The sequence below is a fragment of the Hylobates moloch genome, unplaced genomic scaffold (genome assembly GCF_009828535.3).
Source record: "Hylobates moloch isolate HMO894 unplaced genomic scaffold, HMol_V3 SCAFFOLD_5, whole genome shotgun sequence".
Taxonomy (NCBI): domain Eukaryota; kingdom Metazoa; phylum Chordata; class Mammalia; order Primates; family Hylobatidae; genus Hylobates; species Hylobates moloch.
This window is the reverse complement of record NW_026652280.1, coordinates 137,248,814-137,276,584: the sequence shown is the minus strand read 5'-3', so window position 1 is coordinate 137,276,584 and position 27,771 is coordinate 137,248,814. Positions and strand designations below refer to the sequence as shown.

General features: G+C 39.0%; 1 protein-coding gene across 2 annotated transcripts in view; it reads right to left on the bottom strand.

The window, feature by feature from the left end:
* Positions 1–25,529, bottom strand: part of GBP4 (guanylate binding protein 4) — a 32,599-nt gene extending 7,070 nt beyond the window's left edge. The window contains exons 1-12 of one of the 2 annotated variants that reach the window (XR_009213689.1): positions 25,403–25,529; positions 23,784–23,978; positions 21,407–21,534; positions 19,403–19,512; positions 19,003–19,199; positions 17,359–17,604; positions 16,130–16,410; positions 14,669–14,881; positions 11,420–11,522; positions 10,755–10,948; positions 9,660–9,892; positions 8,160–8,277 (exon numbers count right to left, since the gene is read on the bottom strand). Coding sequence is in view for 1 of the 2 variants with exons in the window: in XM_032155424.2 (XP_032011315.1) it covers positions 9,677–9,892; positions 10,755–10,948; positions 11,420–11,522; positions 14,669–14,881; positions 16,130–16,410; positions 17,359–17,604; positions 19,003–19,199; positions 19,403–19,512; positions 21,407–21,534; positions 23,784–23,978; positions 25,403–25,442 (1,923 nt within the window). In the remaining variant the exon portion in view is untranslated. Of the gene's footprint in view, positions 1–7,706; positions 8,278–9,659; positions 9,893–10,754; positions 10,949–11,419; positions 11,523–14,668; positions 14,882–16,129; positions 16,411–17,358; positions 17,605–19,002; positions 19,200–19,402; positions 19,513–21,406; positions 21,535–23,783; positions 23,979–25,402 lie in introns of those variants that run through there. The other variant, XM_032155424.2, reaches the window with a different exon arrangement.
* Between the last annotated feature and the right edge of the window lie 2,242 nt (positions 25,530–27,771).

Sequence of the window (27,771 nt, the reverse complement as noted above, 5' to 3'; positions counted from 1 at the left end):
GAGATTAGAAGTTATTTTTTATTTTTACACTTTCCAGCATATTGTGACTTTTTTCAATGACTGAATTGTCATCCTGGGAAAACACATACACATCGAGAAAGTAATTTTCCTATTAAAAATTAAATCATTTATTTCAAGAATCATTTCTGCTAGGTATTCGGTATTGTAATACATTGCTCATTTACTTGTTAGACAGGTATTTAATAAGAAATGACTACACACAAAGTCTGTCATACATTAGTGTTTAATTGTATAAAATTGAAGTATTTATATTAAGGCAAGTCAGGTAGGAAAGGGTACTTAAAATGAAAATCTTATTCTTTTGATGTGGACAGAAATCAAAGGTGTTTGATATAGTTGCATGAGGTGGTTAATGACTATGTGAATTGCCCTAGTCTGAAATAAACATTTTATGATTTAGTGATTTAGTACAGGAAGCATTTTTTTTTCTGTATTAAGAACAAAGGGTTTTTTGTTGACATAGGATTGATACAATAGTGAAGTCACGGGGTTTAAAGTATAAGGTTGTTTTGAAATCGCCTTTCCAAAACTATAACTGAGGAAATTGTGACAGTGAAAGAAATCAGACCTGACTCCATCTTGCTTCTAACCTTCAACCTATCCTTGTTCATCTTGGGGCCTAGGCCAAACTAACTTTGGGAAAGAATTCAGTTCATGGTTTGACTCTGAAACAAAATTGGTAACAGCCTTTTCCTGAAGAGACCCCCTTCTTGCCTGGGAACCAGTCTGCCTTTGCAGGACTAACAAATTAGCTACAAGATTAGAAACTACAGTTCGGGGGTCATGTAGCCTCTGGCTCCAAGAGTCTGCACCTCCCCAAATTGCTCCTGGGGATAACATCACTATTGCAAAATCTAAGATCAGTGCTTGAGATATTTTGCAGACCCTGCACTTGATGAATCCGCTGATACCACCCAGACCAGTAATCTGGCCCAAGCAGCTCACAACCACCCAGACCAGTAATCTGGCTGAGCCAGTTCTGCCATCCCACCCAGGAAAAGAAACCAGCAAGAAAAATTGACTTCGACCCCCTATGATTCCATCTCCAACCTGACCAATCAACACTCCCCACTTCCAAAGCCCCTACTCACCAAATTATCTTTAAGAACTCTGATGCCCTAATGCTTGGGGAGACTGATTTGAGTAATAATAAAACTTGGTTCTCATGCACAGCCGGCTCTGCGTGAATTACTCTTTCTTCATTGCAATTCCCCTGTCTTAATAAATTGGCTCTGTGTAAGCAGTGGGCAAGGTGAACCCATTGGGTGGTTATAGTTTAGGAAAAGTAAACAAGTCACAGTTTACCTTTATGAATATGGCGAAAGGTATGTCAAAGCCCTGGTAGCTCATCCTAGTTGTGCTGTATTTCAGGGACTGGAGCTGCTGCCCCGGTTCCTTCACTCCAGAGAGGATCCTGTCTCTAGTCTACCTGCAAGGCTGTAGGACCTCACTGTTTCCACCTCGGGGTGTGTTTTCTTCACAGACAGGGAGCTCCCCTTGGGAGCAGACACATCGCTTAAATGTTCTTACTTTCTGTCTATATTCAGTGTGATATAGGAGTAAAGAATAAATTATTTAGGCAGGTAGTGAGGGTACGGGCATCCTCGGTAAGGTTTTCCTTTTAATCAAAAGCAGCCTCCAAATAATTTTCTTTTCTAAAAAAGAGCAACTTGTATAATTGAGTTTCAAACATATACCAGCAAGCTAGAAGCTTGCACAGGGGAATGCCGGCAGTTATGCCAATAAGAACCTGGGACTAAGTATGTTCAAATTGTGGCTCTATCTTTCCTTCTCTTTGCCAGCCACATGTACAGCAAGAATCAGACAAGGAGGCTCCAGCCAAATGGAAAGTCCATTTGCATAATAAGATTAGGGTGGGGTAGCCAGCCTTCCAGGCATGTTATGTAAACATCACAGCTGGTCCAACCAGTCTGTGGGCCCTATGTAAATCAGACACCACCTCCTCAAGCCTGTCTATAAAATCTGGTGCATTCTGCTGTGGGTCAGAATTCCCACTCGGGTGCCTCTACCTCTCACAAGAGAGACAGCTGTTCTCCTTTCTCTTTCTCCAGACAATGATACCACTTAGATGTGCCCATATGTGACACGATTTCATCTGACTGAGGAGGCCAAAGGAGACCAACCAACACTGTCTCCTCAGCTTTTTGCTTTTGCAAGCTATTTCTAGTGTGAAAGGAAAATATCTTGGGTACCCAAAATCACTAAGCTAAAGGGAAAAGTCAAGCTAGGAACTGCTTAGGGCAAACCTGCCTCCCATTCTATCCAGAGCCACCCATCTGCTCACTAAGATAAATGCGTACTGATTGCCTCCTTTGGTGAGGCTAATAAGAAACTTAAAAGAATGCAACCATTTGTCTCTTATCTACTTATGACCTGGAAGCCCTCTCTCCGTTTTGAGTTGTCCTGCTTTTCCAGACCAAACCAATGTTCGTCTTACATATGCTGATTGATGTCTGATGTCTCCCTAGAAGAGACTCCTTCTCAAAGAAACAAACAAACAAAAAAACCAAACTGTTCTCTGATCACCCAGGACACATGTTGTCAGGACCTCCTGAGGCTGTGTCATGGGTGCATGCCCTCAACCTTGACAAAATAAACTTTCTAAATTAACTAAGACCTGTCTCAAATTTTCAGGGTTCACACTAGTATTCTTGGAGAGAGAGATGCCCTATTTTCCTTTGTATTTCTAACAAGTTCCCACTCCTAACTTCTACTCTAACACTGAAGAGTTTTCATAAGAAATAGAGCCTGTGAGAGATCTTCAAGCTCAGCCTAACAAGTGAGAAGATAGCACTACTGAGGTAGGCTATAGACATGTTGTGGGACAATCAAAGACTGCAGAGACTGAAAAAGGTTCAGGAGAGTTTATTAAATTAAGGTGATCACCAGCTCAGCCAGACACGCATCGAGAAAGTCTGAGCCCCTAACAAAGGGCTTTTCCTACTTTTAAACATCTTAAGGTGGGAACTATGTGAGGCAGGAAGCAAGTTACAGAAGCAAGAAACAAAGGCAGAATTACAACATTTTTTACATCTTGAGAGAAACATGTCTTGCAACCTAAACTTATGGGTCTTGTGACCCTGCAGCCATGCAGGAGGTAAGCAGGAACTCGCTGGGCCTTTGAGGAATAAACTTTGAGGAATGTGGAGTTCGGGAGCATAGATAAGGTCCACTGACCACAAAGAGAAGACAGGCTGTTAATATTCTTTTTTAACTTGAGTGTGAGAGGTTGGGTGGGGGCGGGTCACACTTTGCAGCAACTTTAGGAGGATTTTAAAATTTCTATTACTACTACTATTAGGTTATAGTTGATTTCATTAATTCCTTCTTCAGAAAAAGTCTGAGAAATTCAACAATTAACCAATTATTTGGTAATTTTTAAGTATGTGAGAGGCCTTTTGCCTGGTGCCTTATTTTGGATGCATATAACTTTATTTGAAGAGATGACAACTTATGCTTGAACATCAAAGTGGGTGGAGAATCATTTTCTCTGCTTTTATTGTCCTCTTGTCACTCCTGATTGTAGGATACAGTAAATTCCTCTTCAAAGTTTAGCCTGTTAACTTCCTTTAAAATTCACGAGGGAGAAAAATTGTTAAGTATGAGTTCTGAGTTCCTCTTCAAAGAACCAATATGTCAGTAAGTTCAGCTTCCCTGTTCTTTGTTCTCCATTTTAAAGTTTACCTTCCTTGTTCTTTACCTTCCTTGCCCCTAGTTCCAGTAAACAACCCTCTCTTAGCCTCCATCATCTGTTCCGTCCTTAGGCATCCTTAGTCACCTCTTCTGTCCTTAGGCATCTTCAGTCAACTGTTCTGTCCTTAGGCATCCTTAGTCACCTGTTCCATCCTTAGGCATCCTTAGCCACCTGCTCTGTAACCATCCTTCCCACCAAGACTACTCACCCCGCCACTCCAGCTCATACCCCTGCTCTCTTTAAAATAGCCTATCGGAATTAGCTTAGACTGTACGGTTCAACCCTAGCCAATAGGAGAAAGACATAGCAGTAGGGTCTAGCTGTGTTAAGATAAAAACCCCTTCCCCTCCCTTGTCTGGTGTGTTCTTGCCATTGTTCCATCCATGAGACACACCCTTCTGTAGAAGTAAATTGCCTTGCTGAGAAAACTTTTGCGTGAGTGCTATTTTCACTTGGCGGCACTGAACATGTTCCAATATGATGCCTTCCTGATATATAAGCAGCTATAATTTCGTGCCAGCATTTTCTAGTCACTGTTTTGTATCTCCATTGCTGGTCATGTGTTGGAGAAGGGTTCTTTCTTGTCCCCTCATTGCCCTTTTCTAGACCACCCAGATGTGCAGTGTTAGGGCATTCCTTTGAGTGGTACCAATGGCTATTTGGTGACTGGCTCAGCTGCAAGACTTCTCATTCTAGTGGTTTGGGTTGGGGAAACTGGAAGGCACCTATGCATTGCTTCAAAGCCCTGAAGAAGGCAGAGCTATGCTGTTATGACTTTAAAGGGAAAGAAGAAATGAAGAGTAATCACAGTGTTGCTATCTGATGGCTCTATTGACAATGTGTAGATTCTTCTACTCTGTCAGCCTGTGGGTATCATTTTCAGTGAGGTTTTGATCATCATATTAAAGAGTGTGAAAGGGAAAGATCTTGGGCCCCCAAAATCACTAAGCTAAAAGGAAAATTTAAGCTGGAAACTGCTCAGGGCAAACCTGCCTCCCATTCTATTCAAAGTCATCCCTCTGCTCACTGAGATAGATGTGTGTTCTGATTGCCTCCTTTGGAAACGCTTATCAGAAATTCAAAAGAATGCAACCATTTGTCTCACACCCACCTGTGACCTGGAAGCCCTCTCCCTGCCTCAAGTTGTCCCTGCTTTTCTGGATGGAACCAATGTACTTCATACATATATTGATTGATGTCTCATGTCTCCCTAAAATGTATAAAAACAAGCTATGCCCCAATCACCTTGGGCACATGTCATCAGGACATGCTGAGGCTGTGTCATTAGTGTGCATCCTCAACCTTGACAAAATAAACTTCCTAAATTAACTGAGACCTGTCTCAAATTTTGGGGGTTCACAAGAGAATAGTTTTATTTCACCAGAAGTGGCCTGAAATGATAGAAGAAATATGGTAGAAGTGAGAGGTTTACATGATACTGGGACTTTCTTTATTATTTTAAACATCATGATTGTGCAGGGCCCTAACGGTGGTGACTTCATTCCTTGAAAATTAATTATCATGGGTGATAATGAGGCAGGAAAATAGGGTCTGAAAGCAGGGAACGTAAGGCTGATTCACATTTCAGCTATGACAGGAAATATCCTCTCCATTTACATAAGGTGTAAGCTAAGTAAATGACTTTGTAACTTTACTTCATCCTTGCCATTTACATAGGGTGTACACAAAGTAAGCAGTGGAAACATCTAAAGGTACTTAAACCCCTAAGAATTCTGTAATGGTGTTCTTGAGCCTCTGTGCTTGGGCCTGCTCCCATACTGTGGAGTGTACTTACATTCAATAAATCTCTGCTTTTGTTGCTTCTTCTTTCCTTGCTTTGTGCATTTTGTCCAATTCTTTGTTCAAGATGCCAAGAACCTGGACACCTTCCACTGGTAACATATTTTGGTGAGCCAGCCAGGAGCAGGTAAGCCCAAAGTTTGGGATTTATTTTCTCCTTTTCCTTTCTGCTCCTTACAGAGAATCAATCTCTCTGTCTCTCTTTTACCATCTGTCTCTGTCTCTCTCTCTTTTCCTTTCCAATTCAGGACCCTTGGTGGGCAGCACCTAAACATGAAGGCAACTGCAAGTTTCTGCCATGACCAGTGAAACTAAGGGGTTTCCATGTGGAAGCACCTAACCACCACTGCCAGATTTGCTTAAGTGACCAGAGTCTTTTTCCCTCTATTTTTTTTTTTTCTCTTTTCTTTCTTTTTCATTCTTTCAGCGGCTGCTTCCTAGCAGCTCCTTGGAAGTTGCAGGCAACTGGCCGGGGGTCACTCTCCAGTGTTGCCTGAAGGCCAAGGAGTCAGTGGGGATAATTGCCCTGCCTGGAAGGGGAAAGGACTCTTTTTTAATCTTTTCCAGTTATGGTCCCTGATCCCTATATGTGGTGCAGCTTGGAGCAAACTCACACATGTTTCAGGTAACTTAAACCTTCTTCTCTTATGCTAAATTCTTCCCTTCCCGTACTGTACTAGCTAAGAACAAAAGAAGCCCACCCAGCCTCCAATTCCTATCATTACAGTTCATGGCTATTCTTATAAAGCTAATAGTAGGCCATTGCACCTGGAGGGAAAACAAGCAGGTGGCACTGGTGCCCATCTAAGGTCAGAGACAACTGACACCCTAAGATTGGGCCTCACAGGGGGACACCCTGGTGTTTGAAGTGCTTGTTCCCCAGTGCCATAAAGAAATAGCACTTGGACATAAATTTAATTTATTTAGTGAGGCCATTTTTACTTCCTGCAGAAAGGGTACACTTGCCAGCAGTTTTGCCACAAGAGTACACTGAACAAAGGAGACAGGGTCATTTATAACCTGACATGTCCACCATACTGCTGTGTCTGGTTTCCATTGGCTGGAACGGGACCTCACATTCTGTATTTGTCCCAATTGGCTAGCAACTTAGAACTTTTTAAAAGAGGCAAAGGTAGAGGAGAACAAAGGAAGGGGGAAGTAATTTGTGGAATGCTGAGAAAGGTAAAAACACTTTTAAATAAGGAAGAGGAACAGGCTATGATCTAATGCTTGCTTGGACCAGTATAAGCATGCCAGGGCAAATATTTAGGAGCACAGGTCTTTGAATAAATTTTGCTTTGAAGAGAAGTTACTATTTATTCCTAATTAGATGGGCGAGGAACCTCTACTTTACTTTTTACACTGGGGATCCCCCAGACCTCAACCTCTCCAAAGGGGACACTCCCTGCAGAGTTTCTGAGTTCTAGTACTAAGCCCTCCTTAGAATTTTCTAAGGGCTCACAACACTAAGATTTCACATGAAAGGGTCATGATTGATTTGAGCAAGCAGGCAGTACATGACAGGGGCTGCATGCACTGGTGGTCAGAGAGAAACAGAACAAGGCAGAGAGTTTCACAATGTTCTTCTATACAATGTCTGGAATCTATGAATAACATTGGTTTCTAAGTTATGAGTTGATTTTTAACTACTGGGTTTAGGCCAGGCAGGCCCAGGCCTGGTTTCAGGCTTGGCGCTGGGCTGCCTGTCTTGGGTTTTAATTCCTTGTTGTTTTTTCTTAAAACAGGTACTGAGTATCAAACAATATAAAACAATATAAGAAGGTCTCTCTCTTCCCTCAATTCTAGCTGCAAGTTTTGAGCACTAGACAGCTGAAATAAATTCCTAAAACGTTGAGTTGAGAAAATAGTTCAATGCTATCCCTATCAAACCACCAATGACAATCTTCACAGAATTAGAAACTACTTTAAAATTCATATGGAACCAAAAAAGGGCTTAGCCAAGGCAATCCTAAACAAAAAGAATAAAGGGGGAGGCATCCAGTTACCAAACTTCAAACTATACTACAGAGCTACAGTAACCAAACAGCATGGTATTAGTACAAAAACAGACACATACATAAATGGAACATAACAGAGAGTCCAGAAATAATGCTGTATACCTAGAATCATCTGATCTTGGACAAAGCTGGCAGAAACAAGCAATGGGGAAAGAAGTCCCCATTTAATAAATGGTGCTGGGATTACTGGCTAGCCATATGCAGAAGATTGAAACTGGGCCCCCAGCTTACTCCACATACAAAAATCAACTTAAGAAGGATTAAAGACTTAAATATAAAACATTAAACTATAAAAACTCTGAAAAATAACCTAAGAAATACCATTCTGGACATAAGACTTGGCTAAGATTTCATGATGAAGACAACATAAGCAATTGCAGCAAAAACAAAAACTGACAAATGAGATCTAATTAAATTAAAGAGCTACTGCACATCAAAAGAAACTATTGGCCAGATGTGGTGGCTCACGCCTAAATCCCAGTACTTTGGGAGGCTGAGGCAGGCAGATTGCTTGAGCTCAGTAGTTCAAGACCAGCTTGGGCAACATGGAAAAACCCATCTCCATAAACAAATACAAAAAATTAATTGGGCTTGGGGGTAAGTACCTGTAGTCCCAGCTACGTGGGGGGCTGAGGTGAAAGGACTGCTTGAGCCTGGGGGGTTGAGGCTACAATGACCCATGTTTGTGCTACTGCACTCCAGCCTGGGTGTCAAAGTGGGACCCTGTTTCAGAAAACAAAAACAAAACAAAACAAAACAAAACAAAATGAAACAATTAACAAAGTAACAGACAATCTACAGAATGGTAGAAAATATTTGCCAACTATGCATCCAACAAAGATCTAATATCCAGAATCTATAAGAAGCTTCAAAAAATTTACAAGCAAAAAACGAGCAACCCCATTAAAAAGAAAGTGGGCAAAGAACATGAACACATTTCAAAAGAAGACATATATGCATTTAAAAAGCATATAAAAAATCACTCAACATCACTAATCACTACAGAAATGCATACCATTTCACACCAGTCAGAATGGCTGTTACTAGAAAGTCAATAAATAACAGACGCTGGCAAGGTTGTGGAGAAAATGGAACACATACACTGTTGGTGGGAGTGTAAATTAGTTCAGCCACTGTGGAAAGCAGGCTGGTGATTCCTCAAAGAACTCAGAATTACCATTCGACTCAGCAATCCCATTATTCCCAAAGGAATGCATATTCCCAAGGAAATATAAATCATTGTACCATAAAGGAACAGGCACGTGTATGTCCATTGTAGCACTGTTCACAATAGCAAAGATATGGAATCAACCTAAATGTGCATTAATAATAGGCTAGATAATGAAAATGGGGTATATACAAACACCACGGAATACTATGCAGCCATAAAAAACAACAAGATCCTGTCCTCTGTAGCAATATGGATGGAGCTGAAAGCCATTATCATAAGTAAACTAATACAGGAACAGAAACCAAAATACCACATGTTCTCACTTATAAATGGGGGCCAAACAAAGAGAACACATGGATACTAAAAGGAGAACAAGAGACACTGCAGTCTACTTGAGGGTGGAGGTTTGGAGGAGGGAGAGGATCAGAAAAAAACCTATTGGGTATTATGATTAATAATTGTGTGATAAAATTATCTGCACACCAAACCCCCATGACATGCAGTTTACCTGTGTAACAAACCTGCGCATGTACCCCCGAATCTAAAATAAAAGTTAAAGAAAATTAAAAATTGTGGTGCTGCTCTGTTCTCATTAATTGGCAAGAGCTAATCATAACTGAAATTATTTCTGTAACTATAATATAAATTGCAAATGGTTAATGGCTTCTTAATCTTACCAGTTGTCTTTTTGCTTTATTTAAATCTTTTCTAGGAACAATGTCACTACTTCTGACTTGTTTCCCATGTTTATAAATTATTAGTTCAACCAAAATTAAGTTTGTTTTTTGTGGATGTCAGGCCCTGATATTCTTTGATAATCACTTTTTAATTTTAAACTTTTCTTGACTGAAACTGCTATAACACATCTACTTACGAAATGATCAACAGTGTTATGTTATTAAAATAAAATAAACCTCATTTTATATTTTCTTACCTGGAATATTCAGGCTCTTAACTACGTGAGCCAAGATATTTTATCCCTACTCCAAGCAGCTTAGAAGCCCCAGGTAGAGCGACAGTCATTATGTTGCTAGCTATGTCAAAGATCTTTAAAAGCCTTAACTCTTCATTTTCAGTGCTTTCAATTTTTTCTTTCAGTTGATTAATCTCTTTATTTAACTGCTCAGATTTCTTTTGAAATTCTTCCTTAAGCATTTCTTCTTGTATCTATAAAAGGGAAATAGTCCACTTTTGAAAATCTCCAATTTTCTTCAGGAGTCAGAGTTTTGTATTTAACTAATTCAACATTTAAGCATATGTGTCTATTTCTCTATTATCTTAGAAAACTCTTTGATGAATTCGTGTAACATTTCCAGATGATTGGACCTGAATCATGGGAGTGTACATGGTTTACCTTTTGTGACATTCCCTAAGCAACATCTCACTGGAGGTAGAAGGAAATTTTGTTCCAGCACAAAGAATGCCCTTCGAGAGGGAATGCAGGTTTAATTCTAATTAATTCTAATTTCCACTGGTGTTGCATGGCCATGCTCATCTAGCAAATAACGGGGACTGCTGATCCTGTATAAAACATTGGTTGTCAAGCTCCAGGCTGGGACAAGGAATATGTTTTACTCTAGTTGTATAGGATCAATCAGGCAGATACAGAAACAAATGGAGCAATTTGTGATCTTTCAGTATCATTTCATATCAAGCCAAATCTGATACTTTCATCCAGATGGATCTATTTCAGGTACTTTAGATGGTTGTGCCAAAAAGCCCAAGGATTGGTGGACTAAGGTCCTATTTCACTGGGGCACAGTGAGACCATCCTGTAGTCACCACAAACAGCAGCCCGGGACCCTAGGAAATGTCATGTGTATTCTCCAAAGTCTAACATGAAGAAGATGCTGGATTCTTGTAGACTTTCAGGCTTCAGTAGAATTTAGATGTATTTGAGATTTTAGTGAAACATACAACTTTTGTGTTTCCTTCTGGAATCATGACTGTGCCTAAAATTTTGGTCCTTCCTTTCCTAAAGAAGCAGGGCGTTGTCCCTCAGGCACTGCCATGCTTCACTGAGACTCACCTTCAGCTTGTGTTTTAGCAGCCTTTCATGCTCTCTGAGAAGGTTTTCCCTTTCCTCCTCCAACTTCTTCTCCATTTGGGCCATGTATTCCTGGAAGCTTCTCTCTTGAGCCTCCATCATTTGCTGCTGCTCCTTCTGTTTTTCTCTTAGCAGCTCCTGTTCCTTCTCAGCTGCTTCCTTCATTGCCCGCTCCGCTATTCCACAAAGGTTTTAGAGAGGGAAGAAAATGACAGTTATTCCTGAGTTCTACCCCCCTGAGCTCAGATCAAACTGACTTGGAGAAAAGCACAAAGGTAAGGGATTGGGAATCTCTGAATTCTCTCACTAGCCATGTCTGGAAGAGAATGTTGAATAATGTGATGCGAAGGCACTGGCTGGAGGTTCAACCCCAATCCCCTTGCGATTTTGAGTAGCAGAGTATATGTTCCATAGTGGGAGGAAGCTCCCTCCTCTATAGCAAGAGAAAGCAAATTCCAAGTATAAAATATATTTTTTAACTATAGTTGCTATGCTGTACATTTGGTATCCAGAACTTGTTAATATTTTAACTCAATGTTTGTGACTTTTGGAAGCACCTTTTAACTGGAATATCTTTTGGTGTGATCAGCAAGAAGGCACTGCAGGAAACTCCCAACCCCTCTGACAGCTGAGCCCTGCCCCTGTACCTGCTATGGCCTTCTCTCCGGCAGTGAGGGCTTTGTCTGACTGCAGGATGGATTCCTCTACAACCACCTGTGACTGCAGGAAGTTCTGGAGGACCTCGTTTGCCTGAGGAACCAAGAAAGAGCAAAGACCTGTCAGGCAGCAAAGATCTCATCTTATGATGGCGAAATTATTGTTCAATAAAGTCACAAATCTAACCCTGTAATCTTTGCATAATTCTTAAGATCCCACAGTGGTTTCTTTTCTTCCACAGCCACAAGAAGTCCAAGCCCTTTGTTAAGACATAAAAACCCTGTGCAGCAGCCTCCCTCCTGCCTGTCCAGCCTCCTCTCCCAGGGATGCTGCTCACCACCCACCACAGGGTGCAGACAACGCGACAACATAAACGGGCAGTTCTACAAATAGGCATTCTCAGTTTTTTGCAGTATTGCACAATCTTTTTCTTCTGTTTGAAAGCTGTGCTACATTTTCTTAACTAGGATAACCTCTATGGATATGTCAGCTAGCATTCCCACTCTGCCCAGAAGCTTTTCCAGGCTGCATTCTGAAATTTGTTCCCACTTTCTTGAGGAATGATTTACAGCTGGAAATTGTGTATATTTAAGTTGTACAGCATGATGTTTGATATATGTATTCATTGTGAAATGATTACTACAATCAAGCCAACTAACATATGTATCACCTCATAGAGTTCTCTTTTCTTTTGTAGAGAACACTTGAGATCTACTCTCCTAGCAAATTCCAAGTAGAATTCTTTTTTTAGCTACAGTCACTATGCTGTACATTAGCTATCCAGAAAGTGTTAATATTATAACTGAATATTTGTTACTTTTGATCAATATCTCCCCTTTTCCCCACCTCTCTGCCCTTGGTAACCACCATTCAGCTCTCTGTTAACATGAGTTCACCATTTTTTTCTCATTCACATAAAAGTGAGTCATGCCATATTTGTCTCTCTGAGTCTGGCTTATTTCACTAAATCTAAATTCCTGGAGGTTCACTGATGTTGCCACAGTGTCAGGATTTCCTTCATTTTAAGGCTAAATAATATTTTATTATATATGTATATATACACACACCTATACACACACACATATACATGTATGTATATCACATTTTCTTCATGTGTTTATCTGTGGATAAACAAAACTTGTTTTTATATCTTGGCTATTATGAATAATGCTGGAATGAATAGGAGTACAAATATCTCTTTAAGATTGTGATTTTGTTTCTCTCAGAAATATACTATGAGTCCACCAAAAGCTGTTAAAACTAAGTTTAGTAAAGTTGCAGGATGCAAAATTAACATACAAAATCAGTTACATTTCTATACACTAACAAAATATTATATGAAAGATAAGAAAATTACATTTACAATAGCATAAGAAATAAAATACTTACAAATAAATTTAACCAAGGAGGTGAAAAATGTGCACACTGAAAACTATAAAATGTTGAAGAAAGAAATTAAAGAAGATATAAAATAAATGGAGAGATATCCCATGTTCATTAATTAGAAGAAATAATATTGTTAAGATGTCCATACTACCCCAAATTATCTGTAGATTTAATGCAACCTCTATCAAATTTCCAGTGACATTTTTCACAGAAATAAGAAAACCAATTCTAAAATTCATATAGAAACAAAAAAGATCCTGAATAGCCACAGTTTACAGCTATCTTGAGTGACAAAAACAAAGCTGGAGGTATTGAATTACCTGATTTAATAATCTGCTACAAAACTATGGTAATCGAATAGCATAGTACTGGCATAAAAACAGAAAAACAAACCCACAGAACAGAACAGAGAGCCAGGGAGTAAATTTACATATATATATGACCGAGTAATTTTCAACACATGTGACAAGAGTACAATGGGGGAAAGGATAGTCTCTTCAACAAATGGTGCAGGGAAAATTGGATATTCAAAATGATAAAGCTGGAACTTTATCTTACACTATACAGAAAAATCAGCTAAAAACAGATTAAAGATTTAACCATAAGACCAGAAATCATAAAACTCCAAGAAGAAAACAGAGGGGAAATGCTCCTTGATATTGGCCTTGGCAGCAGTCTTTTGGATTTGACATCAAAAGCACAGGCAACAAGTGCAAAAATAAGTGGGACTACATCAAACTAAAAATTTCTGCAGAGCAAAGAAAATAATCAATAAAATGCAAAAGAATTTTCTTCCATACAGAATGGAAGAAAACACTTGCACACCATAAACCTGATAAGGGGTTAATATCTAAAATACAAAAGGAAATCATATAACTAAATAGCAAAAATAAACCCTCAAAAAACCAATAAACATATTAAAAAATGAGCAAAGAACCTAAATAGACTTTTGTCAAAAGAAGACCTGGCCAACGGGTATTTGAAAGCATGGTCAACATCACCAATCATCAGGGAAATGCAAATCAAAACCACAGTGACATTTTATCTCACACATTTTAGAATGATAATTATCCAATAGTCAAAAGATAACAAGTGTTGGCAAAGATATGGAGAAAAGGGAATTCTTGGAAACTGTCTGTAGGAACAGAAATTGGTATAGTCCTCATGGAACACAGGACAAAAGTTTCCTCAAAAGGAAAAATTCTGAGTTTCCAATGGCTGTCAAGTACATAGGTCAGCCCTATCAGCTCCATCACTTGCTGGCTGTGTTGTCTTAGGCACTTTATTAACCTCTCCATGCATTACATTTCTCAACTGCCTATGTGGACGATAGTGGTACCTAATTTACATTATTCTGAGAATCAAACTGATAATCCAACAAAATCACTTCCTCTGATATAGGAAGTGAATTCTCAGTGTGTGTGAACCACTCTGTTGATCATCATCATCATCATTATCATCATCACATTAGTACATACCAGTACGATAACCGTAATTGTACCCTATCCAGTCGAATATTAATTTGTCCATCTCAGGTAAGATAATACACTTCTGAAAACATAGTTGTTTGTTTCATAAGGTATCCTCTGTACTTAGCACAAAAACTATCCCATTAATTAATAAATATAATAAATGGGTTGTTTCATCTGGATTCATGATGTTAAATCCTCTTGGAGAAGAAATATTTCTGATTTCTTAAGAGTGTCTAATTGTGGATTTAAATACTAAAAAAAAAAATAGCATCATATTCTGCTTCCTCTCCACAAATGGTGCTATATTCTTAGATTTTCAGAAGGGGCAACAAAAACCCTCTGACTGTCCAGTTATCCATCCCCCATTCCCCTTTTCCTCACCTTAACTCCTTTTCTGGGCACTAGCTTATAGTCCCACTCAACCTGTTTCTTTTCTTCTAAGTAGAGATTGTGTCCTCCAGGAACGGAGAAAATTCCTCTCAAAATGCTTTCTGTCAGGTGCTCTGAAAGCCGCTTAAGCTCAGCCTGGCAATATTTGGCAGATGCCTCTTCATTCTGCAGCACAAAATCTTCCTTCTTTTTCTCTATGGTGTCCTGCCAGAAAAATGTAGGGAAAACAGTAGAAAGAAGCTGTTAGAAGGGAAGGTCCAACTGTGATCCTCTTGGAAGAAGTAGTCTGAAGGCCTCAGAGTGGACTGGGATATGGTGTAGACCAAGAGTCACAAGAATGATTTTGTTCCCAACTATGTGATCATTTATCTGTGTGACCTGTGGAAAGCCCTTTAACCCCCCAGGGGTCAGGCTCAATATCTATAAATTTATGTGGTTAGAAGACACAAACTCTCTGGTTCTTTTGGGTATAGTATGATTAATAGAGATTCAACCTCCAGTAATGAGCAGTAAGAAGTTGAATTCTGGCTAGAAGCAAAATTTCCCCAGAAAACATAAGTTGCTATGTATAAAAAATATACATATGGCAAATCAACTTCCCAGTAATGAATTAAGCATATTCTGATGAGAAAAATGAACCATCTGTGTGTTTCTTCAATGAGAGTTTGAATATGTGAGGATACAGGAACAGAATTTTCTTTTGTTTGTATTTGTAAGTTACAATCCAGTTGCATTTTATCATTATGAATTAAGAGATTATTGTCACTTTTAGGTCAGTCTGAGACAGACTGAAAGACAAACTTTCTTTGTCTTTGCCTATGGTAAGTAGATTTACGATGTCCCCAAGGTTTCTCACTCCTTGGTACCCACACCTGCATAGTTCCTGGGCCTATGAATATGATGGATACTAATCCTGTGATTAGATTATGTTGTGTAGCACAAGTTGATTTTGAGAAATGGAGTGTGCCCTGCTGGGCATGACCTAATCACATGAGCCCCTTAAAAGTGGTTTTCTCTAGCTGGTGTGAGAAGAGGAATTCAGTGAAATTAGAAACATAAGAATTTCATGCATCGTTGCTGACTTGAAGATGGATGGGTTTACCCAGAGCCTCTGTGTGAAATCTAAGCCCCTTTGACACCTTGTTTTCAGCCTGTGGCACACTGAGCAGAGTACACAGACACCCTGACAAGGACTTCTGACCTACATAACTATGAGCTAATAATGTGTGTTGTTCTAAGCTGCTAAAATAATGATAATTTCTTTTGCAGCAATAGAAAAAAAAGTGACAATCCTCTAGAAGAAGGGTGACCTATAGCCCATAAAGCCATGTTATTCACAAGAAACCATGGTCTTTCCACAATGGTAAGGAGACGAACCATGGGGTCAAAAAGCTACACTTTACGCATCATTTCAGAAAGGCAGAAATCAGGAAGGATAAATGCTAAAAGTACCACAAGCTTCTTCTGGAATTCATGGTTTTCATCCTTGAAGGAGTGCTCCATGAAGACTGCAATGGCTTCCCTCTCACAGGCTGCATGCACATCCAGCAGCTCCTGGAGCGTGTCTGTGGGGAGCCTCAGTTGCTGGGCCATCTGCTGGCTATAGTGGTCGGCTGCCCTCTGCACAGCCGCTGGGTTCTCAAGCTGGGCCAGTGCTGTCACTGCATTCTCCAGACAAGGTACTGCTCCACTGTTGATGGCATCTACATAAGTCACCACCAGAGTCCCCAGCCCTGAATCACATATATTTAGGGAAAATTTACAGTTCTCACTCATTATTGATACAAGTTTTAAGAGTCAGCATTCTAAAAATTACAAAAATTCTAATTATCTTGAAGTTTCTTATCACTCCTCTTCTTCATTCTCTTCCTCTTCCTTTTTCATCTTCCTCTATGAATTCAACTCTTTATAATAACATCCCTATTTTTCCTATTCACTCTTTTTTATGGCTCTTGGATTCACATTACAAAATTAAATTACTCATTGCAACCAATATGTTTTTGTGTTTTATGGAAAAATACATTTCCATTTAAATACCATATAAATGAGTTTGTTATGCAGGGAAAGTAAGTTATATAATTTGTGAGTCCTACTTCCAAATAAAAATGCAAGTCCCCTCATTTCTTATTCTTTACAAGGGAACTTGCATTTTTATTTGGAGACAATAAATTTTTATTTGAAGACAGTAACATAAACCACTGAACAAAGCATGGGCCCATCTCACCATAGGGAGTGGACGACTACACAGGTTGCATGCCATGAAGCCAGCCCCGTACTTAATATGACATTTAAATTTGTTTCTCAAACTCTCAGTGAGCTTGCATGGAACTCACGGCCTGATGTTGATTTCCTGACTAAAGTAAATTTGTAAAATATATCATATATCTTCACTGAGAAACACTAATCCTATAGGACTTCCTCATCATGCAGATTTCTCTCCTTAGGAGTTTGTGTTTATGCCATTAGTGTATTAATTTTGTGAGATATATTGGGCCTCAAGAAAGTTTCATATGAGTAAACTTTAATTAAGAAACATTCATTTCTATGTGTGTAATGAACGTCTCCTTCTCTGCATTCCTATACAGAAGCAAACAATATTATTGAAAAACTTGCAGAGTCATTACAGCTTCAACACACCCTGGACCACAGACAGACGTGCTTTGGGACAAAAAAAGACTCACGCTTTCCAGTGACAATGATTCCCTCTCTCAGGGTCTTGGTCTTTGCATGGGTGAAGATATAAGAACAGAAGTTGTCTGATTGCATCAGGAAATGCCTTTCCAGATTTTCTTCTGGCACTTCGTCCATATGATTTAAATATTGTTTGTCATTTGTAGGCCGGTCAAAGACAAAGCACTTCTGTTCTGGGAAGAAATGCCTGATACACTCTCTAGGCATGTTCGAAGTTTGAATTTTGGGATTCTTGCCTGTGGAATTGTAAAAAAGGGTGCTCATTGAAGAGACAGCCTGCAGGCAAGGGGGCTGAGGACTTTTCCAGGGATCTTTGCATCCCTGCATCTCCCCTGCCTTGTAAACCTTGTTTTATGCAATTGTACAAAACAGCCTTGTGCTAATCCAATGAAGGCATGGAAAATCCATTTTTGTACAGGAGCGAGAGTCAGGAAAGAACTCTTGGAGAGGAAGGGAAGACATCTACCACAAAATGAAGAAACTTATGACTGGTTTCCTTGGCTTTTGTATGCTAGCCGGTAGACTATGTATTAAATGTTTTTGAATGATTAATTAAATGGAGCAGTTGTCAGAAATACTTTCTGATGTTACAGTCCTATGTCAGAAGTGAAACATGGGCCCTAAATTAAAGCAATGCTAGAAATAAGAATAATATGTTTCTTAGAAAAACATCATGAAGGTGAATGATACCCAAGTCAGTAATAAAAAGTATTTCAAAACCAGAATCCCAAATTACAAACATCATAAATATGTTTAGAGTTTCCTTTATCTGAAAAATCCAGAGTAAAGTTAATCCAGATACAACTTGGAGACCTCACCACCTTTCAATGTCAGATTATATTAGGTCTCACATTGTCTTGCAGAGGGATTCTGTGGTATTTATCAGTTATTCAAAACAAATGTTTGTTGAAAGGATGAATAAATGAACAAAGATGGATATTGATTGTAGGTGCCAACAGGTATCCACTCTGCTAAATATAATCTGTTTAACAAATGTATAATAGATTGACAACATATTTTATGAAGCTGTAGAATGAAGTAGGTGATGTTATGAAAATAGTAAAATGAAGGATTTGACAGTCTTACTGGAAGCATATGTCAGTGTTTTTTTTTTTTAACTTCCTGAATCGTTTGCTGTATAAATCTCCTTTTTCTCTAAAGGATGTAACTATCCAGGCTAATTAAATAGACAGAGTGAAATATATTTCCAAAGTTAGATCATTTGACTTCTTGTGATTCTGTGTTTACCAGCTTGCAAGCTTATTAGTTAATTTCTCCAAATAGAATAGGAGGAGCACTTCAAGCTAATAAGTAACACAAATATATGAGTCTTAGGATGTGATAATATTAATTGTAATCTTCAATATATTTTTAATGGTACTTATTGGTCTAAAAAGATTTGATAGAACTTTGAGTTTTAAATTTCCTCAATGAATTTGAACCTCAGCCTCTGGGAAATTTCAAGTAAAAATAACCACAAAAATCATAATCACTTGTCAATCACCAACCACCACAAGAATGGGCCTCAAATCAATCCAGTCCAATGTAAACATTTGTGTCAGGTGCTGAATAGCAGGTCTTAGTTGATCCCACCCCCTACTGAACCTCCCCACATCCAGGCCATGCTCTGATACCTGGAATCAGCTTCAAGGCATTCTCCAGGTACTCATCTTCTGTGATGGGGTGTCCATCTAACTTTAGTTCCAGGGTAAAATCCCGAACAGTCCAAATAAAGTCTGGAAAGAAACTCACAAACTCGCTGGAGTCCTCAACTTCATCAGGTCTGGGGCAGGATTTTGCCCTGATTAGCTCTGCTAGCTCAGTCACGTAGCTGGGATCTCAGCTAAGGAATGAGTAGCACCCTACACCATCATTTCCACATCTCACTTAGAAACAAGTTTTATACACGTTCCCTTTTGCACTGTTTCTCTTCTTACTCAACCAGGACAACTGAGTCACAGCAAAGAAGACACAGTATCCATTTCCATTCCCCTAAACTCCATAAAACCTGCTCTTCACTTCCCAGAAGGATACTGCAGCTGCTCCAGGGCCTGGTGGTTGATGGTGCTCATGCTGTTGTAGACAAAGCTGCTGCTTAGAAGCACAGCCAGGGCAAAGATCCATGAGTCATTCTTAGGGTCACCCTAGAAAGCATATAAAGCAAAAGACTTAGGAGTATTCTCTTCATTCATTCATTCATTCATTCATTCATTCATTTGGTTGTTCATTAGCTATTTCAGCTGTATGATTGTTTAATAATAGGGTAAATAACAAATTTTGAAGCCAATGCTGAATTCAAACTTCATATTTAGATTTTTACATTAATCCTTTTCAGGCTATTGGTTCATTTAGCAGAAATGAATGACACTGTCAATGTGAGTAACATATTCAATAAAGTGCCTAGAACATAATAGGTGCCAAGTAATCAGCGTGCAATTATTCCATTGCAATTTTGTTCTCACTCATGGCACATTAAGGCCACAAATGCCATTCAGTTAAGTTCAAAAACTCTACATTGTGCATCTGACAAAATGCAGACCCTGCATTTGGTTTTGTGGATATAAAGTTCCTCACGACAGTCCCTGCCCTCAGGAAGATGACTTTCTGGTGCAGCAGATAAACATGTCAATACACAAATTCAATCAGAATAATAATCATGGCTGGGGGAGGAAAACCCAAAGTTATAAAGTACAAAACAAATAAAAAGAAGGGAGGGGGAGGCACATAAATGTGAATACTTACTCTGTGAATTCAGGAGCAAGAAGTGATTATGTTTGACAGGCATATGAAGGCAGCAGTTCGAAAATAGTTGCACTTCAAAAAGTTGATAGAGTGTGGACTTGTGAAGAAGGATGGATAAAGCAGGTGGAAAGATCAATAGAAGCCAAGTCAGAATTGTCAGAGCATGGTCATAAAAGGGCATTACACAGTTATTTCATTTGCCTGAAGCAGTGAGTATGCATGTTGGTGAAGTGGAAGAGGTGGCTGGAAACAAGATTCATGGCAAGACATGAAAGGGTTTTTAAAGAAATTTAGATGGTCCCAAATCACATTACAAGTTCTAAGGTCAGCTAGTAGTTCGGCTGCTGCCATCAGTTTATATTTTGATGTGTTTTGATCGCTTGACAAATGTAATTAGACAAAAAGAAGTTTATGAAAACTACAACATGTTAAGAATAAATGTTTCACTTTGATATTACACTAAGAGAATAATTCAGACCTTTAATACTGAAATTTAAAGTTCAGAATTGCTAAGTCGGTGCTTCCTTCCCTCAACTCCCTTTTTTCAATAATGGAAGCCAAAGATCTACTGCTGCTACTTTCAATTCAGACTTAAGACTAATACAAATAAGAAGAATGGACTGATTGCACCTAACACTTTAAGACAAAATATCTAAAGTTATCTCACTTACAATATTCTTTGTGGGTCTAATTCATGCTATTAAAGAAGTCAGTAGAGAATTAATCTCCAAAGCTCAGAGAGTTGAACCAAAATGTTAGTGATAAAACTAATGCTTTTCTGAAAACTACTGAAATAGATTCCTTCACTAAAACCCTATTTTTTCATGGTCCCCTCCTCCAACCCCACACACCTTAAATAGTAGATCCCATTGTTCCCATGGTTTACAACTTTCTCCAACAAGCCTTCTCTAAGTTGAATGACTGAACTAGTTTCTTACTTTTTGCATCGGTGAAACCCTGTACTTATCATACCCCATATTTCTTGTCTTCACAACTAGGCTCTTGGCCTTTACCTTGTTTACTGTTTTATCTGTAGTACTTAGTACAGAGCCCTGGAATTCATCTCTTCAATACATATTTATTAAATTGTATCATTCACTCCAGTGTTAAAAATAAGAAGATCTACTCTTAAATATGCCTCAATATTTAAAATTAAGGAAGTCTGAGGAAACAGAATTTAGCTTCATGATTCATAATTAGATTTGAGTTTACAGAGATAAGTACAGAAGTTGAAGGGAGCTGAAAAAATTAAAAGATGAGAGGTCAACTATGAGCGGTGAAGATTCTCTGCCTTACCTTTTCCACATCACCCAGGCCCTCGGTGTCCAGAAGGACGAGGGTGTGGTTTGGCTTAGAGGGGTGGGGCACACACCACATCCAGATGCCCTTAGTTACAGACTGCACCGTGGAGCCCAGAGGGAAGCCTGCAGGGAAGAGGAAAAATAACAAACACTAACAGTGGATAGACCAGGATGTCCTGGAGTTACACCGGTTAAACTTGTAGGAATGTTTAAGTGGCTGACAGGGGAAAAGGGTTGTTTCCATCTCAGGCAGGACAACTAATCTGATCTTTATATGTATGAAGAATTTTCTCAAACTTGTTTTCTTTCTTTTTTTTTCTTCTTTTTTTATTTATTTTATTTATTTTTTTATTATAATTTAGGTTTTAGGGTACATGTGCACAATGTGCAGGTTTGTTACATATGTATCCATGTGCCATGTTGATTTCCTGTACCCATTAACTTGTCATTTAGCATTAGGTATATCTCCTAATGCTGTCCCTCCCCCCTCCCCCCACCCCACAACAGTCCCCTGAGTGTGATGTTCCCCTTCCTGTGTCCCTGAGTTCTCATTGTTCAATTCCCACCTATGAGTGAGAACATGCGGTGTTTGGTTTTTTGTCCTTGCGATAGTTTACTGAGAATGATGGTTTCCAGTTTCATCCATGTCCCCACAAAGGACATGAACTCATCATTTTTTATGGCTGCATAGTATTCCATGGTGTATATGTGCCACATTTTCTTAATCCAGTCTATCGTTGTTGGACACTTGGGTTGGTTCCAAGTCTTTGCTATTGTGAATAGTGCCGCAATAAACATACGTGTGCATGTGTCTTTATAGCGGCATGATTTATAGTCCTTTGGGTATATACCCAGATTTGTTTTCTTTCTTAAAGTTGTTTAGTAGACAGAGGTTCAATCCCTAATGGTGCTGAGCTGCTGAGCCAGAGAGGAAGTAGGACATTAGGGGGAAGAAATGGCTGCATGGTCTTTCTTTAAAAACAGAAGCACCTAACAGAGCCATAGCTAGATTGTCTTAAAAGTCAGTAAGAACCAAAAGAGAAACCTGGTAGGAAAAAATAATTTAAAAAAAAAGCCTTCACAAAATAAGAAATGAAAATGGCAATTATTATGTGGAAAGGTACTTAAACTTATTCATAGTGAAATAAATGGCATGCAACAATACATTCTACAGGGCAGCACAAGTTAAAAGGCTTTGTGTTACTGAATTTTTCACAGGATGTAAAATTCTCAATTACTGCTAATAAGCATGTAAATTGCATTTGAATCTTAAAAAGATATTCGACTTTATCTAGAAATTTTATGTACTCTCTGATTCAGAAATCCCACTTCTGAGCATATTACACAAGGGAAGATTTTGTACACGTGCACCAGAATATAAATAATAGAGTATTAATGACAGCCTTATTCATTAAAGATAAAAACTGGAAAAATACCAATTTTCAACAATAAATAAATGTACTGTCCTTTGGTAGTGGCATACTGTCTGAGGGTATAAATAATGGGTACACACAGTAACTAGAGAAAACTTATAAACTTCTTATTGAGCAAAAGAAGCAAGACATCCAAAAATACACACAATATAATTTCCTTTATGTAAAGTTTAAAAGCAGACCAAACTAAACTATTTTTTAGAATGCATATATATTATGTAGAACCATTTTTAAAAACCAAGAGTCAAAGAAGTGTGCCCTGAAAACAAAAACACTGGTGAGTTCTAGTGAAAGTATGACAGGGTATGATTTTTGGATATTTAGGTTTGGTAATGTTTTATTTTTGATCTGGATAGTGATTTCTCATGTATTCACTTTATATTTATTAACTTCACTGTACAGGTATGTTGTACATACTCTTCTTTATGTGTCATAGTTCACATATTAGAAAGACTAACTAGAAGGGAATATAATTTATCAAAGTTTTGCCATGAAATGAGGCAAAAAATTAGAAATGGTAGCCCAATTTAAATAGAGGATACACAAGAATTATAATGCCTGTCCTTCTTCATATTTGTTTTTTAAAACAGGATCTATTAAACCATATTTGTGTACTATTTGAAGTGACCAGGTATCCTACACAAAAGTGATGAATGAGAAAGAAAGGGAATAATTGCTGGGGCTGAGCCCCTGAAGAGGTGAGTGTAGATGGGATCAAGAAGACCCACGGAACAGATCTTTCGATAGGGTTGAGATGATTCTTTACTATTGGACTAAAGAGTGATATATATTTGAGATTGTAAATTTAGTGGTGAGAATTAGAAGTTTTCTTCATTGGGAGAAGTCACGCCCTTCTTTAGGATGACCCTAGAGGGGGTGTGATCAGCTGTGTTATCACTGGTTCCAAGTAAATGGCTCCTGTCCTAGGACCACACTCACCATGGCTCTTTCCTGCAAGACGATTCATGAGATAGGATTTTCCTGTGCGGTATAGCCCTACAATGGCCACCACCACCACGGGCTGAGAAATCTTGTCAAGAATCTCTAATGCCTTTGAATTCACTGTCAGCTGCTCTTCCTGGTTTTCCACTAGACAAATGGGGGCCATCATGATGGATTCAGATTCTGGATAACCTGTAACCCAGAAAAAACACTCAGTAGAATACAAGATCTTGAAGTCATCCCTAAGGCACATACATATTAGCTTTTTGCTTGTGGAATGGCATATAAAATTTCTACATTTTGTACGTTTCTAATGGAAAAATACTTAGTTTAGCATGTCAAGGACTAGTACGGATCCGTTCTGTGCATTATTTATGATTCTTACAAGAACGCTAAAAATGCCTTGTCAAGGTGATGCATAAAATAAACAGAATAAGAAAATCAAGGCACTGATGACAGAGCCACAGGATCAGTAAACTCTTGGAATAAATAGGGGCAGGATGTTACATAAAGGAGATGAGGAGTGGTTAGAAAAGGTTGCAGGCATTCCAGAAGAATTTGCTCTCTCATTAATTTAATAAAGAGTATTGCGTACCTACCATGTGCTAATTAACACCATTCTAGATTCTCAGCAACATGCAAGGAACATAATTGATACAAACTTCTGCCTCTTGGAGCTCTATTTGTTGTAACCGAGCGAGTTACAGAGAAACGCCACACTCTGAGACCAATTCAGGAGTCCTTTATTAGCCGGCGACCGAGAGACGGCTAGTGCTCAAAATTCTCTCAGCCCGAAGAAGGGGCTAGATTTTCTTTTATACTTTGGTTTAGAAAGGGGAGGTTGGGGGAGAGGGTCTAGTTAAAACAATCTTACAGAAGTAAAGTAGGCAAAAAGTTAAAAGGATAAATGGTTACAGGAAAGTAAACAGTACTAGGTGCAGGGGCTTTAAGTCTGTCACAAGGTGATAGAAGCAGGGCTTTGGGCTTTATCAACCAGACACAAATGCGGGGCCTCTGGGTGCTATTAACCGGGCGAATGACTGGGAACTGCGGGTATAGCTTGCCACAGTTCCGTATCAGTTAATTGCATTCTTGGATGTGCTGGGAGTCAGCTTGCACAAGTTAAGTCCCTGAGGAAGCGGGTGGGTAAGGGGCCGCAAGTGAAGGAGCCAAGATGGAGACTGTCTGGCTCTCTTAGCTAAGGGAGAGTCAACTGAGGTTAAAACAAGGTAGGGTATCACATATTCTAGTGGGGGACAGAAAAGTAAGAAAACAAACAAGCAAAACATGTGTATATGTATACTAGATGATGGTATTTTGCAGGAGAAAATGCCGCAGCTCTGGGAGGAAGCCCGAGGAGGAGCAGCGCATCCTGGAGACACCGGCGCGCCTCTGGTCGCCGCCTGTGGACCGCCTGGAGACGCTGGGCCGCAGGGAGCAAAGGGCTCAGGGGTTCAAGCAGCATCAGGCTTCCCCGCGAGGTTCCTCCACTGCCTTTATTACCCGCCAGTGTGAAGTCTCCACCCTCCCCGTGTGCAGTCTGCGCTTGGGAATTTTTTGTTGTTTGTTCTTTAACCCAAATATACTTGAAAAGTAAAGCTTAGGAGCAAACTTACCTGGTTTGGGCACTGCAGCGTGAGGAGTTCTCTCACCCATTGCTCTGTCCTCCTGCGTCTGGATCCTCGAGAAACGCACTGTTCTTAGAAGCTGAAAGTCCAGCCGGATTTACAGACATCCAGATAAGAGTCTGTGAGAAACGAAATTGAAAGGACATGCACTTTGTGGGGAGTTCACTGTTGGGGTTTTTCCTGTTTATCAAGACAGGAAACTAAAGGAGCTTGAAAGTGCTGGTTCCTCCACACCAGACTCCTGAAACTCAGGTTTGTCCCTCTTCCACCCTTAGCTTAGGTATCTTTCGCCTCCAAAATGAATATAGAGCAGCAGACATGAATGTTGTTTCATCTACCTGTCTCTCAGGGGTAATTTTGTCAGGGAAGAAATTTGAGTTTTTGTTTGCTTTTTTTTTTTTTTTTACATGCTCATATGTTTTTGTTTCTCATCTCTTTTCTTAAAGTTATTTTTTCATTAACCATAAGATGTGTGTGTGTGTGTGTGTGTGTGTGTTTGTGTGTGTGTCTACGGATATATATGTATCCTCTAATAATTGTTGCCCAGAGGTGCAGTGGTGGCAAGTAAATACTTCTCTTTCAAAACACAAACATCTCATTGAAACTGGACCTTTTGAAGGACAGCAGGATGATTGGACCATACAAAGCATAATTTATAATTAGGAGTCTTACCCAGGCTAACCAGAAAAATGGACTCAGTTCCTAAAATGACTAGCCAGTTTGTTAATAGAGTTTGGGAAATCTTCTATCTGAAATAAATGGGTAATGATTCCCCATTTGTGCCTATCCCTTAGATCTTCATATTTGTTTAATAATGTCTGAATAAACATTTGCAAATTAATAAGTCCAAAATTTTAGGCACTTAATCAGGTAAAATTAGTGGTGCTGATTTTGATCCAAAACTTAACATTTATTTCCTATAAGCAATATTGAAAGTGAAAACAAAGCTAAGTCTAGTTTTAAATAGGACTAATAATAAGAAATCAGGTACTTTTTTCTCTTACCATTTTTTAATGTCAGGAAGTCTCTCTCTCTTAAAAAAAAAAAAAGAAGAGAGAAGAAAAAGAAAAAGTACAGGGATGACTGAATCAGGTAAATGTGCTTGAAACACCTAAATTTCACCAATGGCACCCCTTTCCAAATAATCCAATGTTACTGACTTCAGATAATCATGGAAATGTTAATCAAGAAGAAATTTAGGCTGGGTGTGGTGGCTCACTCCTGCAATCCAAGCATTTTGGGAGGCCAAGGTGGGCAGATCACTTGAGTCCAGGAATTGGAAACCAGCCTGGGCAACATGGGGAAACCCCATCTCTACAGATAATAATAATAATAAGTTAGCTGGGCGTAATGGCATGTGCCTGTTACAACAGTCCTAGTTACCTGGGAGTCTGAGGTGGGAGGATGACCTGAGCCCAGGAGGTCAAGGCTGCAATGAGCCATGGTGGTCCCACTGTACTCCAACCTGGGCAACAGAGTGAGACGCTGTCTCAAAGAAAATTGTTAATTCACAGTTGTATGTATAATGATTGCACATAGCAATATGTCTATGCACACAGAAAATATACACAGCAATATGTCTGTGTTACACAGATAAAAGTCTATAAGTGTTCACCCAACCACGACCTCCCCAAAATTAGTACTTCTAGCTCAGGTGATTTTTTAAAATGTCTTTCTGAATTATATGAATTTTTAAAGACTTTTTTTATAATCACAGATATGCACACACATACTCATAAAAAGGAAATAACTTTCATTTTGATAAAAAGAATCTTTTGAACATTTTTTGAATATTTTCCATATCAGATTTCGAGCTTCTTATTTGTACATTTTTTGAATATTTAAAGTGCAATGTCTATATGTTTTTGTATTTTGTGGTTAACTTGTAATTCTTTTAAAAGATGTATCAAATAAAAAAGTTTTTTTGACATGAGGTTGTTTTACTGGCTCACTGATTTTGGAAGGAAACTGGAGGAAATGAGTTGCAGATGTTTTTAATCTCACTGAGCAAGGCAAGGAGACAGGAAGTTATGACGTTAGTAGATCATACAGGGCAAGTGATTATGTTATCTGTGTGTACTTACTTTAATATAGTTCAGAATAGTCAGTGTCATGTGTGTGTCTGTGTTTTTACAAATTGACTTCAATATACATTGTGGAGGTAGTGATAAGCATATGAATGGCCCAATCTGGAATGATCTCCTGAAGAAGAGGTACCCTGTTATGTGTGAACACCAAATTCTTATCAACTGGCATAAAGGATGTAGAAGTAATAATAACACCATTGTTGTTTAACAGAGGTGATTGGTTCAAAAAATAAGCACAAAGAAGTATCTTTGTCTGTTTGGGCTTCTATA